At 43.6% G+C, this 14,425-nt stretch overlaps 1 protein-coding gene across 1 annotated transcript in view; it reads right to left on the bottom strand.

Annotated features, from left to right (window-relative positions):
* Positions 1 to 12,425, bottom strand: part of agxta (alanine--glyoxylate and serine--pyruvate aminotransferase a) — a 28,439-nt gene extending 16,014 nt beyond the window's left edge. The window contains exons 1-4 of the mRNA XM_072573054.1: positions 11,823 to 12,425; positions 7,573 to 7,765; positions 1,768 to 1,832; positions 63 to 163 (exon numbers count right to left, since the gene is read on the bottom strand). Of these exons, the coding sequence (XP_072429155.1) occupies positions 63 to 163; positions 1,768 to 1,832; positions 7,573 to 7,765; positions 11,823 to 12,119 (656 nt within the window). The 5' untranslated portion in view covers positions 12,120 to 12,425. The remainder of the gene's footprint in view (positions 1 to 62; positions 164 to 1,767; positions 1,833 to 7,572; positions 7,766 to 11,822) is intronic.
* Between the last annotated feature and the right edge of the window lie 2,000 nt (positions 12,426 to 14,425).

The following is a 14,425-nucleotide window of genomic DNA, read 5'->3' as shown; positions in this document are numbered from 1 at the left end:
TGAAGGTTATAGGTCACCTGTGGTGGAGTTGAGCCTGCATTGAGTGATTGACACATACTCACTTATGACAGAGAGGTCCTATCCCATCCATTTCCTGAACTACACCTGAGGAGGACTCCCCGTGGGTGATGAAAAACAAAATGGGCTTGTGCTGCACCAGAGCCTGTGAAGCAAAGCAGATCTTTTACATGGCACCTGCTCACAGCTGACAGCAAAAACAAACCAACTTTCAGATCCCACACATGGCCATTGGAGTTGCCTACATCTCCTGCCCACTTTGTGAAGTTGAACATGAGTAATGCATCCCCATTTGTCGCACTGGATTACCCTGAATCAGAAACAGAGTTTTCACTCTGTGAGTAAACAGGCTCAGCATGATGACAAATCATCGGTCACTGAACTTGCCATCACAAAGCCGCTTCACACTCTGTTATTGGAAGTTATTATAATGACTGCCCCAATAATGCACCTTCTGCCATTCCCTAACCAAATTGGGAGTGCAAATGTCAGGCATGAGACATCAGTGGAGTCTGGGAACCAGGAGAGGAAAATACTTTCGAGGCTCAGCCAATATCAGAGCTGAACATGGAGTAATCACCCTAAAGAGAATCTCAGAGATCAAAATACATGACTGGTTCCAGGAGTGTCCTGGCACACCTCTGCATCCGATCTTCAATAGCCCACACACAATGAAATATAAAGTTTCTCTACTCATATAAGCTTACAAGTTAGGAACAGAAGTGGATCATTTGGGTGCTCCAGCCTGCTCAACCATTTAATAAGGTCATGGGCAATTGGATTGTAAACTCAACTCCACATTGCCAACTACTCCACCCTCACTCCCTGGAAACCTTTTGCTTCCCAAGAGTTTAAGCACCTTAAAAATAATTCATAGACTTTGGTTTGACTGCCTTGTGAGGATAACACTTCTAAAACTTTCACATCTTTGAGGGACAAAAAAAAAATCCTCATCTCTCTTAGTTGGACAAACCATTTCTTTTAAAACAGTGACTAGCGATTCATGAATTAAAGTTTGAGATCATCATAGAATTCCTACAGTGTGGAAACAGGCCATATCAAGTGAACACCAACCCTCCAAAAGATCACCTCACCCAGGCCCACTCTACATTTCCCATTTCCCATCTCACCCACACCTTGCTGGACACTATGGCCAATCCTAATAACTTGCACATCCTCGGACTCCAGGAGGAAACCCACACAGACAATCATCTAAGGGTGGAATTGAACTCAGGTCCCTGTGCTGTGAGGCAGCAGCGCTAACCACTGAGCCACTGTGCTGCATCAGATGAGAGTGAAAGACCATCCAAGATTCTCTTAATTTGCCCAACATTGTTGAGTGACCTCAGAAACTAACTACTCACATCAAAATGCATGTGCTTTGATGAAGTAGAAATTCTAAGGCCAAACAATAAGAGCTCAGGGTCTTTTGCTCCTTTGGTCTGGGTGCACTAATCCATTGGCCAGTAGGTGGTGCCATAGTGTTCTGTCCAACTCTTCCCTCCCTCCCCCACCCCCACAAACTCCTCTGACTTTTGAATCAGAAACCAAATCAATAGAGACCTTAATTTATTCTGATTGAGGTTCCAACCCTTACAAATGACAGTCAATTATTTAGAGGACTACAATCTTTATTTTTATGACTGTCACTAAGTTTCCACTAATTGAAGGAGGGAGAAGAGGCATAACCCCAAGACACACACACGGACACGTCTATGCACACATGCAAGTAGATGATCTAAGACAAACCTGCTCAATTTCTTGCAAGGTGAACATTTCACCCGGAGGTTTTACAAATCTCCTGACATCACCACCTTAAATACAAAGTGACAGGATAACATCACTAAGTCTTCATCTGGATCTATTTCAACATAATGTTCTGGTTACCACTAAGTTAACAGAAAACTCAATATTTTTGAAAGTTGAAAGTCTTAATTGCTGTTATACTCAAGAGGTCAGATGGCCTCTTTGGTATGCAGCAGCACCATATCAGATTGTGAGCTTTTCCAGTGAATAACCTTGCTGACAATAAAAGATCTGAGGAGTTGTCCTTTGATTGAAGCCTGCATGACAGCTGCAAGTACTCATCTGATTCTGTTGCATTTATCTGGGAACGTTGACCAGGTAATTGATTTCAATGTGAAGCATGATCAGGCTGGGGCGTGAGCCTGCAGCGTGTTATTATTGTGCTGGAAAACCTTGAAGACACCCAGATCAGAGCAGCAGAGATAGAGCAAGATCTGTATCAGAGAGATAGAGAGAGAGAGAGAGCACACGAGAGAGAGAGAGACAGCATGATCCAAAATCAGGGCAGGAGAGCAAAAGAGGGAGCAGGACACAGGAAAACTTTGAAACACCAGGGAGACAGAGAAAAAATAGAGTAGTTTTCAGGAAGTCCACAGCACAGAGCTTAAGATTATAAAATGTGGGAGCTAAAGCAGACCATTCAGCCCTTCAAGTCTCCTGTACATTCAATGAAATCATGGCTGATCTTATAATCTTCAATACGTCTTTTCCCAATAACTCTTGTTTCCCTCACTCATTAAAAATCTATCTCAGCCTTGACTCTGCTTAACAACCCAGTCTCTACAGCCGCTCTTGTTGAGATCTATAAAGCTTACATAAAAGTATGCCTTCACATTTTTTCAGGGTAAATATTTAAGACCTGTAACCCCTGCAGAATAACTACCTGGATGGAGAGCTGATCAGAGCAGTATAACATTCAGAATGCCCTCTCAGGGCAAACCACTGTTTTGACTGAACAAAGAACAGTACAGCACAGGATCAGACCCTTCGGCCCACCAAGACTACACCGACACATGATGCCCTTCTAAACTAAAAGTCTTTGCCCCTACGTGATCCATTATTTATTCCCTTTATTCCCTGCCTATTCATTTATCTGTAAAGATGCCTCTCAAATGGTGCTATTGTATCTGCCTCCACCATCTCCTCTGGCAGTGCATTCTAGGCACTTACCACCCTCTCTGTAAAAACACTTGCCTCTCACATCTCCTGTAAATTTATCCCCTATTGCCCTAAACCAATGTCCCCAAGTAATCGATGTCTCTACCCTATGAAAAAGACTCCTGACTGTCCATTCTATCCATGTCTCTCATAATTTTGTAAACTTTTCTATCAGTTCATCCCTCATTCTGAAATGTTCAATTGAAAACAATCCCAAGTTTGTCCAATCTCTCCTCATAGCTTCGAAACGAGGCAACATCCTGGTAAACCATTCCTGTACCTTCTCCAAAGCCTCTCCACCATTCTAGTAGTGTGGTGACTGGAATGGTACACAATATTATAAATGTGGGCAAAGTGAGTACTGCAGATGCTGGAGACCAGTGTCAAGATTAAAGTGGTGCTGGAAAAGCTGGAGGGCATCATCAATGATGTGGGAGGGGAAATTGTGATCTTTAAAGAAGGAGGCCATCTGGTTTGTTCCGTGGTGGAACTGGTCCTTCTTTAAAGACCTCACTTTCTCCTCCCAGATGCCCTCCAGCACAGGTCATCCACGTCCCACATCTCTGCCCATGAACCACACCCCTCCAACCGCAACAAGGACAGAACTGCACAGTCCTCACCTTCCACCCCACCAACCTCTGCATACATTGCATCATCCTCCGCCATTTTTGCCATCTACAAGGGGACCCCACCACCAGAGATATATTTCCCTCCCCACCCCTAACACTTTCCGTAAAGACCATTCCCTCCACGTCCCATAACAACCCACCCTCCCCTCCTGGCACCTTCCCCTGCCACCGCAGGAATTGCAAAACCTGTGCCCAAACCTCCCCCCTCACCTCCGTCCAAGGCCCCAAAGGAGCCTTCCACATCCATCCAAGTTTCACCTGCACTTCCACACATGTCATTTATTGTATCTGTTGCTCCCGATGTGGTCTCCTCTACATTGGGGAGACCGGATGCCTACATGCAGAGCACTTCAGAAAAAATCTCCGGGACACCCGCACCAATCAACCCCACTGCCCCATAGCCGAACATTCAACTCCTCCTTCCACTCAGCCAAGGACATGCAGGTCCTGAGCCTCTTCCATCACCACTCCCTCACCACCCGATGCCTGAAGGAAGAATGCCTCATCTTCCACCTCAGGACCCAGGGTATCAATGTGAACTTGACCAGTTTCCTCATTTCCCCTCCCCCCACCTTACCCCAGTTCCAACTTCCAGTTCAGCATTGTCCTCATGACCTGTCCCATCTGTCAATCTTCCTTCCCACCTATCTGCTCCACCTTCCTCTCCAACCTATCACCTTCATCCCCACCTCCATCCACCTATTGCACTCTCAGCTACCTTGCCCCCAGCTGCACACCGCCTCCCCCCCCCCCCCATTTGTCTCTCCACTCCTGAGTCTCCCAGCCCCAATCCTGATGCCCAAAATGTTGATTTTCCTGTCCCTTGGATGCTGCCTGGCCTGCTGTGCTTTTCCAGTGCCACTCGAATCTTGACAATAGTCTAAATGTGGCCTAGTTAAAGTTATGTATGCTAGAATTTTTTTCATTGCTTTGCATCAATTTTCTAATTCAGTCATGGGACGTAGGGATTTCTGCTAGTCCAACATTTATTGCTTACCCCTAATTGCCCTGGAGAATTTCACTGTTGTTGTTGCTAAAGCATAAGTCGGCTTAGTTTTCCTTTTAGGATTTGTAGCATTTTGATCCAATTAAATGATTTCCTTTCCAGTTAGGAGGCCACCACATTGGTGTGGGGATGAAGTCACACATACAGCAGATAAGGATAGAAGATTGGAGGTAAAAACAATGACTGCAGATGCTGGAAACCAAATTCTGGATTAGTGGTGTTGGAAGAGCACAGCAGTTCAGGCAGCCTCCAAAGAGCTTCGAAATTGACGTTTCGGGCAAAAGCCCTTCATTTTGCCCGAAACGTTGATTTCGAAGCTCTTTGGATGCTGCCTGAACTGCTGTGCTCTTCCAGCACCACTAGCCAAGGATAGAAGATTTCCTCCCTAATGTGAGTGAGATATGATTTGGAGATGCTGGTGTTGGACTGGGGTGTGCAAAGTTAAAAATCACACAACACCAGGTTATAGTCCAACAGGTTTAATTGGAAGCACACTAGCTTTCAGAGCAACGCTCCTTCATCAGGTGATAGTGGAGGGCTCGATCGTAACACAGAATTTATAGCAAAAATTTACAATGTGATGTAACTGAAATTATACATTGAAAAATTGATTGTCTGTTAAGCCTTTCGTCTGTTAGAATACCATGATAGTTTCACTTCTTTCATGTGTAAATCACAAAACCCTTATTTTTAAAAGTTGCATTCTCGGGTTAGCTGTTAACAATGGTGATAGCTAGACAATATGTTGAAGGTGGATTAGTGGTGCTGGAAGAGCACAGCAGTTCAGGTAGCATCCAACGAGCAGTGAAGGTGTTGGCCCCCTGTGTTCTCTGTCTATGCCATGATATTTAGATTGATTCTAATCTAAAAAGTGAGATAACAGAGTTTTTACATAAATTCACGCAGTTTTTGAGCAAAGTACTGTGGTCCAGGACATTCAGCCTCGGACCTTTGGGTGACCATCCTCCAAGGTGGACTTCAGGACAGGCAGCAGAGGAAAGTGGCCGAGCAGAGGCTGATAGCTAAGTTCGGTACCCATAGGGAGGGCCTCAACCGAGACCTTGGGTTCATGTCACATTACAGGTGATCACCATTGCACTACACACACATTCCTACACACACACACTCTCACATACATGGACACAGGTACACACAGACGCGCACACAGACACCCACACACACCCTGATAGACACACACACTCCCACACTCACACATGCACCCCCTCATAGACTTAAGACACTCTACACTCACTGCACACACACACACACTTTCTCACACTCACAACCCCAACCCAGACAGACAGACACACAGACAGACAAAGACCCACATGCACACATATATTCTGTGGGGTGACTTTGTACTTGCAGGGTTACATTGTACTTTGCTCAAAAACTGCATGCATTCATGTAGAGCTCTGAGCTCAAAAACTGCATGAATTTATGTAAAACTCTGTTATCTCCCTTTTTAGATTAGAATCAATCTAAACATCATGGCATAGACAGAGAACACAGGGGGCCCACACCTTCAACATATTGTCTAGCTATCACCATTGTTAACAGCTAACCTGAGAACCGCAACTTCAAAAAAAAGGTTTTGTGATTTACACATGAAAGAAGTGAAACTAACACTGTATTCTAACAGATGAAATGCTTAACAGACAATCAATTTTTCAATGTATAATTTCAGTTACATCACACTGTAAATTTTTGCTATAAATTCTGTGTTACGATCGAGCCCTCCACAATCACCTGATGAAGGAGAGTCGCTCCAAAAGCTAGTGCACTTCCAATTACAATTAAACCTGTTGGACTATAACCTGGTGTTGTGTGATTTTTAAATGAGTGAGATAAGTTTTTACAATTCCAGATTTTATTGAATTCAAACTTTACCGTTTGCTGTTGTGCAAATTGAACACATGTCCCCAGAACATTGGTTTGGGGTTTTGGATTATTCATAATATTGCCATTACATTACCAGCTCCCCTGCAAAGTTACTTGGGCTCATTGATCAATAGAAGTTTCTAAGGTTCCGAGGTCTCTTTCAACCTCAACCATCCTTACTTTAACAGTGCTGGCGGAGCACATTACATTTCCATTGCTGATGAAATACATTAGCTGCCCACTTACTTACTTTGACCACATTCATTGTGAAGGAGGCTGAGCTGCTCCTTCTACTATTCACACATTATGTCAGTACCATTTTGAAATTTGACCTGCTTGCATTGCTTTTCAGTCAGCAAGCCAGTGATCCCAATTCTATGCTCAGTCCTTCGATCTCACTTAGACACTGATCCACTAACCAGACAATGCCAATGGCTTTTTTCACCCCTCAGCCCATTCTTGACCCATTTCCTGGTCTCATGTGAATCACCACAGCTTTGAGTTTAACCTGTTGCCATTATCAGGTGTCCACCCCATCTGTTCATTCTTGTTGCTAACGTTAGACACACCGGTGGAGACCTGCCATCAGGCCTTACATTCAGAGACAGTGCTTGAAAGGAAGTGTGGAAGTGCAGGTGAAACTTTGATGGATGTGAGGCCTTGGACGGAGGTGAGGGGGGAGGTGTGGGTGCAGGGTTTTGCAATTCCTGTGGTTGCAGGGGAAGGTGCCAGGAGGGGAAGGCGGGTTGTTGGGGAGCGTGGACCTGACCAGGTAGTCACGGAGGGAACTGGTCCTCCACAGAACACACCGGATGGCCTCCTTCTTTAAAAACGACAATTTCCCCTCCCGTGTGGTTGATGATGCCCTCCAGCGCATCTCGTCCTTTCCAGAAAGGAGGAAGGAATTAATTGATAATTGTCTCAATATTTTACTATGTAAAATCCATCACTTGTCAACAGACAGTTGAGAAGCTATCCAGTTGTTTAAGTGACAGCACATTTTTTTAAGGAGGGAGAAAGCTCAAAGTCGGATGTTCGCAATATTATGAAGTAAGTAAAGTGTAAAATTCGTACCAATTCTCTCAGCAATGTCTGCTGCCCTTTCACCCCACACACCGTGAATTCCAATCAGCACCACATCGCCTGGTTCCACCACATTAACCAAGGCTGCTTCCATCGCTGCGTGGCCAGAGCCACTGATTGCCAGAGTCATGTTGTTTGTGGTCTGAAAGGCATACTGTATTCCAGCTTTTATCGTGTCCATAATCTGCCAAGAGAAAGAAACGGTCATAGACTGGAGAATCAGAAACAGATCAGAAGATACTCTCAGCTGGATCTTTGTTTTAGTTGGAAGCTGTACTCAAAATAAAAATGGAAGTGGAAATGTGGAGAATCTTTATACAAAAAGTAGTAATTCCTCACGTATCGATGGAAAGAGGAGTTCTGATATTCCAAGAATCAAGAGCCATGGATGCAACTTATAGATCTAGGTCAGGAAAGATTCTTTAGGTTATGTTATACAAAGCCCTGCTCAGACCACACCTGGAGTTATCCTAGCAGACTGTGTGTCATACCTCAAAGGATATGTTGACCTTGAAGAGAGTGTAGCCTAGATTTAGATGCACAACCATAGAAAATAGGAGCAGGAGTAGGCCGTTTATTACTGCAAGCCTTCATCAGCACTCAATCTGATTATGTCGGATCATCCAAATCATCACCTTGTTTCTGTTTACTCATCATTCCCTTTGTTCCCTTTAGTCGGAAGAATTATTTCTAACTCCTTCTTGAAAACGTTCAATATTTTGGCCTCAACTGTTTTCTGTGGTAGTGAATTCCATAGGCTCACCACTCTTTGAGTGAAGAAATTTCTCCTCATTTCTGTCCTGAATGCCGACTCCCTATGCGTAAACTTACAGCAAGATGGCAGTGAGGTTGGCCCCGGAGTTCGTCAGTTCTGTCTGCTTCTCTTTTTTTCTGTATTCTCTCTTTTTTTTTGATCCTCTTCTGTTTTACTTTACTTGCTTCTTGATGAAGAGCTCAGTGGCGATGGTGGTATTGGTGGTGAGCGGGCCCAGCAGCACAAACTCATGATGGTGGCATCAGAGACACGTTTGGCTTCCTGGTGGCTGCTGCATCATCGAGGTGTTCTTGGTGTCAACTCATGGCTGCGGCTGTGGAGTTGGGTTTGTGAACCCGACAGCACCTGCTTTCAGCGCAGCTTCATGGAGGCGACAGTGGAGGCAAGTTTAGGCCCAGTATGAGACCTGTTGGCACCAGCAGCAGCTGCTTTGGTAAAGTGGGTCCAAAGCAGACTCTGGGCAGTGGTGGACTTAAGTTATGGGCCTGTTTGGTACACATTGGCATCGTTGGCATCTGCATTGGCGAGGTCCAGCAAACACCCATAGTGGTGAGAGCGTCAGTGGAGGCAAGATGGCACCGAAGAGTGGTGACCTCCATTCCAATGGCAAATGGGATTCATGCCTGGTGAATAGGCCCATAACCCATGACAGAGCATTTATCAAGAAGTTAGACACTTTATTTCTTCATTTTTCCTCCTTAGTATTCTATTGTTTGGTTTATTTTTCTGTGTTTTAAGATGGTGGCAGAGAGTGGCAACACTACAAAACACTGTTCACTGTACTTTTGGAACAAGATAGATGTGACAATAAATAAATCAAACTGTGATCCCTGGGTTCTGGACTCACCAGTCATTGGGAACATCCTTGATGAAGGGCTTTTGCCCAAAACGTCGATTTTGCTGCTCCTTGGATGCTGCCTGAACTGCTGTGCTCTTCCAGCACCACTAATCCAGAATCTGGTTTCCAGCATCTGCAGTCATTGTTTTTACCTCATTGGGAACATCCTTCCTGCCCTGTTTAGTCCAGTTAGAATTTTACTAGGGTAAAGGATTTTTATAGGATTTACAAGGTTACTTCGGATTCAAGTAGTAGGAGGGAATACATAAAATAAGGGTTGTATTCTCTAGATTCATGGAATTTGGAAGGTTGAGAAATCATTTGATCAAAGGTTTTAACATATTAAAAGCAAGAGTTAGAACAGATTAGCAAAAATGATTTCCGCTAGTTGAGAATCAAGAACTAGAGGATGTGATCTAAAAGAGCTCACAGGAGTGAAAGTAAGAGACATTTTGTCAAAGAGTGGTAGAAGTTTTAAATTCTTCTGTAATAGAAATTGACACTAAAATAGTTGTTAATTTTAAAACTGAGATTGATGTTTTTAAAATTTGAGGATTAAAGGATAAAATAGAACATGAGAGCAAACTAGATACATACAAATACAAATGAAATATGCAGATTCAGAATAATTGAATCTCTACAGTGTGAAAGCAGGCCATTCAGCCCATCAAGTCTACACCAACTCTCTCACCAAGACTCATCACATCCTGTAATCATGTATTGCCCATGGCTAACCCACCTAATCTGCAAATACCTGGACTTTATGGGCAATTTCGCGTGGTCAATCCACTTTACCTGCACATCTTGGGAGGAAACCAGAGCACCCAGAGGTAAATCCAATGAATTATTAAAAGCAGCCTGCAATTTAAAGAGGGATGACTCTGCTATGCATCTATTAGCTTGTAAAGGTTTAGAATTGCAAACAGTGTGCAATTTCAACATTAAAAAAAAGAATGTGTTGTACAACGTCAAAGCGCATTCAAGGTTGGGAAGGACAAGTTTAGATTAGATTACTTACAGTGTGGAAACAGGCCCTTTGGCCCAACAAGTCCACACCGACCCACCGAAGTGCAACCCACCCATACCTCTAACCTAACACTACAGGCAATTTAGCATGGCCAATTTGGCTAACCTGCAAATGTTTGGACTGTGGGAGGAAACCGGAGTACCCGGAGGAAACCCATGCAGACACAGGGAGAATGTGCAAACTCCACACAGTTGGTTGCCTGAGTTGGGAATTGAACCCAGGTCTCTGGCACTGTGAGGCAGCAGTGCTAACCACTGTGCCACCGTGCCGCCCCTTAGAATAGACATCAGAAAGGATCTCTTTACAGAGGTAGTGATCACCAACAGAATCTATACCAGGCTCATGTGACTAAATTATTGGGGCCATTTTGCTAAATAACTTGACCCTCAAAGCTCTGAGACTGACTGTAGCATGGATAGCCTAGAAGGATAAGTTCAAAAGGAAGGGAAGGAGTTTAAACTTATCGCTGATTCCTTTAAATTGAGGATTTAAGTCTGAGGAGCTCTGTGCATCTTATTGACAAATTATAATGGTTGTAAATGGAAACAACATGCCTGCTGGATAGCAAAACTGAAAATAGAAAACAATGGAACTGCACAAAGGATCAGCAAACATCACCAAGAGAAAAGACAGGCTCTCATTTTGGAGTTAAGCTGAAATCATGCAGGAAATATCTCTTCCTTCGAATGGATCAAATGGTTGGGTTGGATACTGGTGTCATTTTAGATTAATTTGTGTGAGAGGATACCCACATGATTGGGCAGAGATCTGTTTTTACACCTAGTCTCTATGTTCCTTTCAACTGACTCGAGTGGACAGTCAATTCAATTAGGATGCAAAACCATCATAGCACCCAATCCCATCAATTTCCCAACTGGATGGGGAAGGGGGGATGTTTTAGTAATAAACTTACAGCTCCCTCCACCACACCTCCCCTCTCCCCTCCCAACCCCAACCCCCTCCCCCCCACTGAACCTCTTAACTGGCAGCCAGCATATGTGTAAACCATTGAAGTGGTGGTGAGGGAGAACTGAGTAGATGAGAATTGAAAACTTATCCAGGTAAAAGTCGATCTTGGATGTAAAAACAGGACTGTCAGATGGGCTGCATGTTCTGCTCACTGGCTAACATCCAATTCTATTAACAGAACGGGTGATAGGAATGGCCTCTCTCGAATGCTGCCTGTTTTGTAGGACGTCCCCACCAATCCCTCCTCAATCCCCACACAGCCCTCCAGTCTCCTACCAAAACAAATTCTAGACAAATTTTAAGAAATTGGAAGACAACTTCAACAACACCCTGTGCCTGATTTCAAAAAGATTCCTTGAAAATCTGTATGGCTGTAATTAGGTGCAAAACAAATTTTAGCTTTTTGACTTCAAAGAACACAGATACATTTAGTTTTAAATGACCCAACTTGACAGACATTGCCACTTCCTTCGTGTGAACTCTCCACTTTTGCTGCTATTTACAAAGATTATTATTTCTGAAGCAGTTTCTCACATCCTCAGAAACATCTAGGCTTTGCATTGGTTGAAGGGCAGATGCACCTTTGAAAGAAAAGTGACCAAGTAGATGAAAATAGAATGAAAGGGGCTTACCTCAAACATTTCGACGTGCATGTGCCCAATTATTTGCTTGCCACCCGCCTCTTGGACACGAGTGGAGATGTTCGAGGGTCCGGGTCCCAGCAGTAGTTTTTTGGGGACAACAAGAGGTTGCAGGAGGGCCGGGGGTGGAGGAATTGTGAGCTCAGCATTAGCATACATACTGCGGCTGAACGACCTGCACCGGGAGCCCAATCGCGCCAGGGGAGCAGAACTGCGTTCAACCTGCGCCAGGAAGCTACAGCCTGTCAGATGCGCCAGGAGAGGTCTTCGAAGCACGACCCGTGACATTGTTACAAATCTTCCACGGCACCACAATCAGCAATCACCCATTCAATTAGACCTTTGATAATTGTCTGAAGGCTTTTCCGTTTATTTGCGAAGATAGAAAGGTCTATGGCCCCTCGAACACTGACCAGCACTGCCTGACCTTCCAGTTACAGTGCATGCAGAAAATTTCCAAAAAACCTTCCAATCTACCCTGTTCCCTCAGCTCCGACGAGCTCTATGCACTTAAACTGAAATCGAGTGAGGAAATGCAACTCATCAGGTCACCAAGAAAACAATCAGCTGCAGCACTTGTCAATAAATAACCGGAATTGAAAAAAACATTTGTATTAATGGTTAATTATTCAAACAAATCCAGTTATACATTGTTAACCAATAAATTAGGCTGGCTTCTTCAAGAGGCACTTTCTGTGTTCCCCACTCCACCCCCCCTTCCAAATATTACTGCCTGCAATGTCAGGAACGGGTTAATTTATCAAAGCTCTTTGTATTATCACAGAGTACATTCAAAGATAACTTGCATGTTTTTTCTGTAAGTCAAGTGGTGAGGTGTTTGCTTGTCATGTCGGTCACCAACTAGCAGAAGGAGGTGGTGAGCTATCTACTGCAACTGACTGGCTGCTGAGCATAGGAGGGGAGTGGGGTCAATGTACTGGAACAAGGTTCAGTGAGAATATCATCAGCTCCTCAGCCCCATGGCAAGTTAGTGCTGGAGCCAGAAGATTGAGTTGGATCTATCTCTGGTTTCTTCTTTATTCTCAATAGCTCACTTTGGAGGGCTGGCTGGAGACACCTCATCCCCATTGAACCAAAAGGGGCAAAGTTTCTCCTCATGCTATGTAAATATATGCTAAAAGCATATCATTTGTGTCACAATGCCACTACATCACTTGCCTCTGTGATCATCATTCATCCAGCCAAGTCAAGATAGTTAAGCTTAAAAGTCTATCAAAAGGGATAATGAGATCCCGGGTTTTATGCAAAGGAACAGTGATTGCAAAAGAACGTTGTATGCAATTAACAGCTTGCTTTTCAGCTAAAGCCTTAATCAGGCCAAAATGGAGCGTTCTTTTTCAGCATCATTGGATGGATTTTCAAGCCATGGAAAGCGTACCACCTTGTTGGATGAGAATGATACTGGGACTGAGCATTCATGAGCATAAAGGCAGTCTCAAAAATTAAAGTGTTTTCCTTCACTGAAACAAAGAAGTTTAAGGATAATGGTGATTCTAATAAAGGTTCCAAAATTATCATGAAATTGACAGGATGAAGATATGAAATATCATTCCAATATTTGGGAATTATTGGATAGGCAGTGGGGGGATTGTTTTATCCACATGGTGGATCAATAGAACTTGGAATGTTTTATCACAAGCGTATGATGTGGCATTCATTTTAGAACTGATTATACATCAAGCAAGATGGTATTTTGCCATTCAGTACCATCTCATGAGAATTTTGTTTTGATAGTCTTCAAACTTATCCATGGGAGTTATTGCAGCCTTCAGTCAATGTTAGAGGATCTCTTTTGTTTATTGGAGGTTTCGCCTTTCTTGTTTCAGATATTATAGCAGCGGACTGAGAGAATCCTCAATGATTTTGTGATTCAAAGTTTTATGTAGTGTATGCTTTTCCAATATTTGTAAAATCACACTTCACAGCTCAACACACTAAAGATTCATTTCTAAGGACTCTACGATTGTATCTCTCATATGAACAGAAAGACCCACTTGCCAGCCTGAATTCAAGCTACAGCTTCAAACTATTGGCCACCTTTAGCTTTCCCAGTTCCTCAGCAGCTGTCAACAACAGCTCATGACTTGCTGTCAATGAGGTTGAGATGGGGTCCTTAGTTACAGGAGAAACAGGGTCAGGACTGGGGACAGAGGAAGGGAGACAAGAGCTCTAATTAATGGTGGAAAAATCTGATAGAGCTACCCAAAAGGTGGTTAGGGTTGAGGGAGTTAGAGGTGAAGGGGACAGGTAGGGGACTGAAAAGACTACTATTACAAACAGAAAACATTGCCAAACACAAGAATACTGCAAAAGGAAACTAAAAGGAGTTCTGATTTCTCACCAAGTTCCAATACAGAAACTGATGGAGACATCCAACATGACATTCATTTCAGCCTCAAAGTATGCACATACAAACTTACAAAACTTTTGCATGGCTGTCACAAATTCTGTTACATTGTAGGTACCAGCTTTAGTTTAGGCACTCTAGTTTCTGTGCATTCTGGAGTTGGCTCAGATTGCATACTTCACTCATTCAGTAGCAAAACCCAAGGAAAGCAGGACTGTTCCTCTTG

This window comes from Chiloscyllium punctatum, chromosome 6 (assembly GCF_047496795.1).
Source record: "Chiloscyllium punctatum isolate Juve2018m chromosome 6, sChiPun1.3, whole genome shotgun sequence".
NCBI lineage: Eukaryota > Metazoa > Chordata > Chondrichthyes > Orectolobiformes > Hemiscylliidae > Chiloscyllium > Chiloscyllium punctatum.
This window is presented reverse-complemented; position numbering and strand designations above follow the sequence as displayed.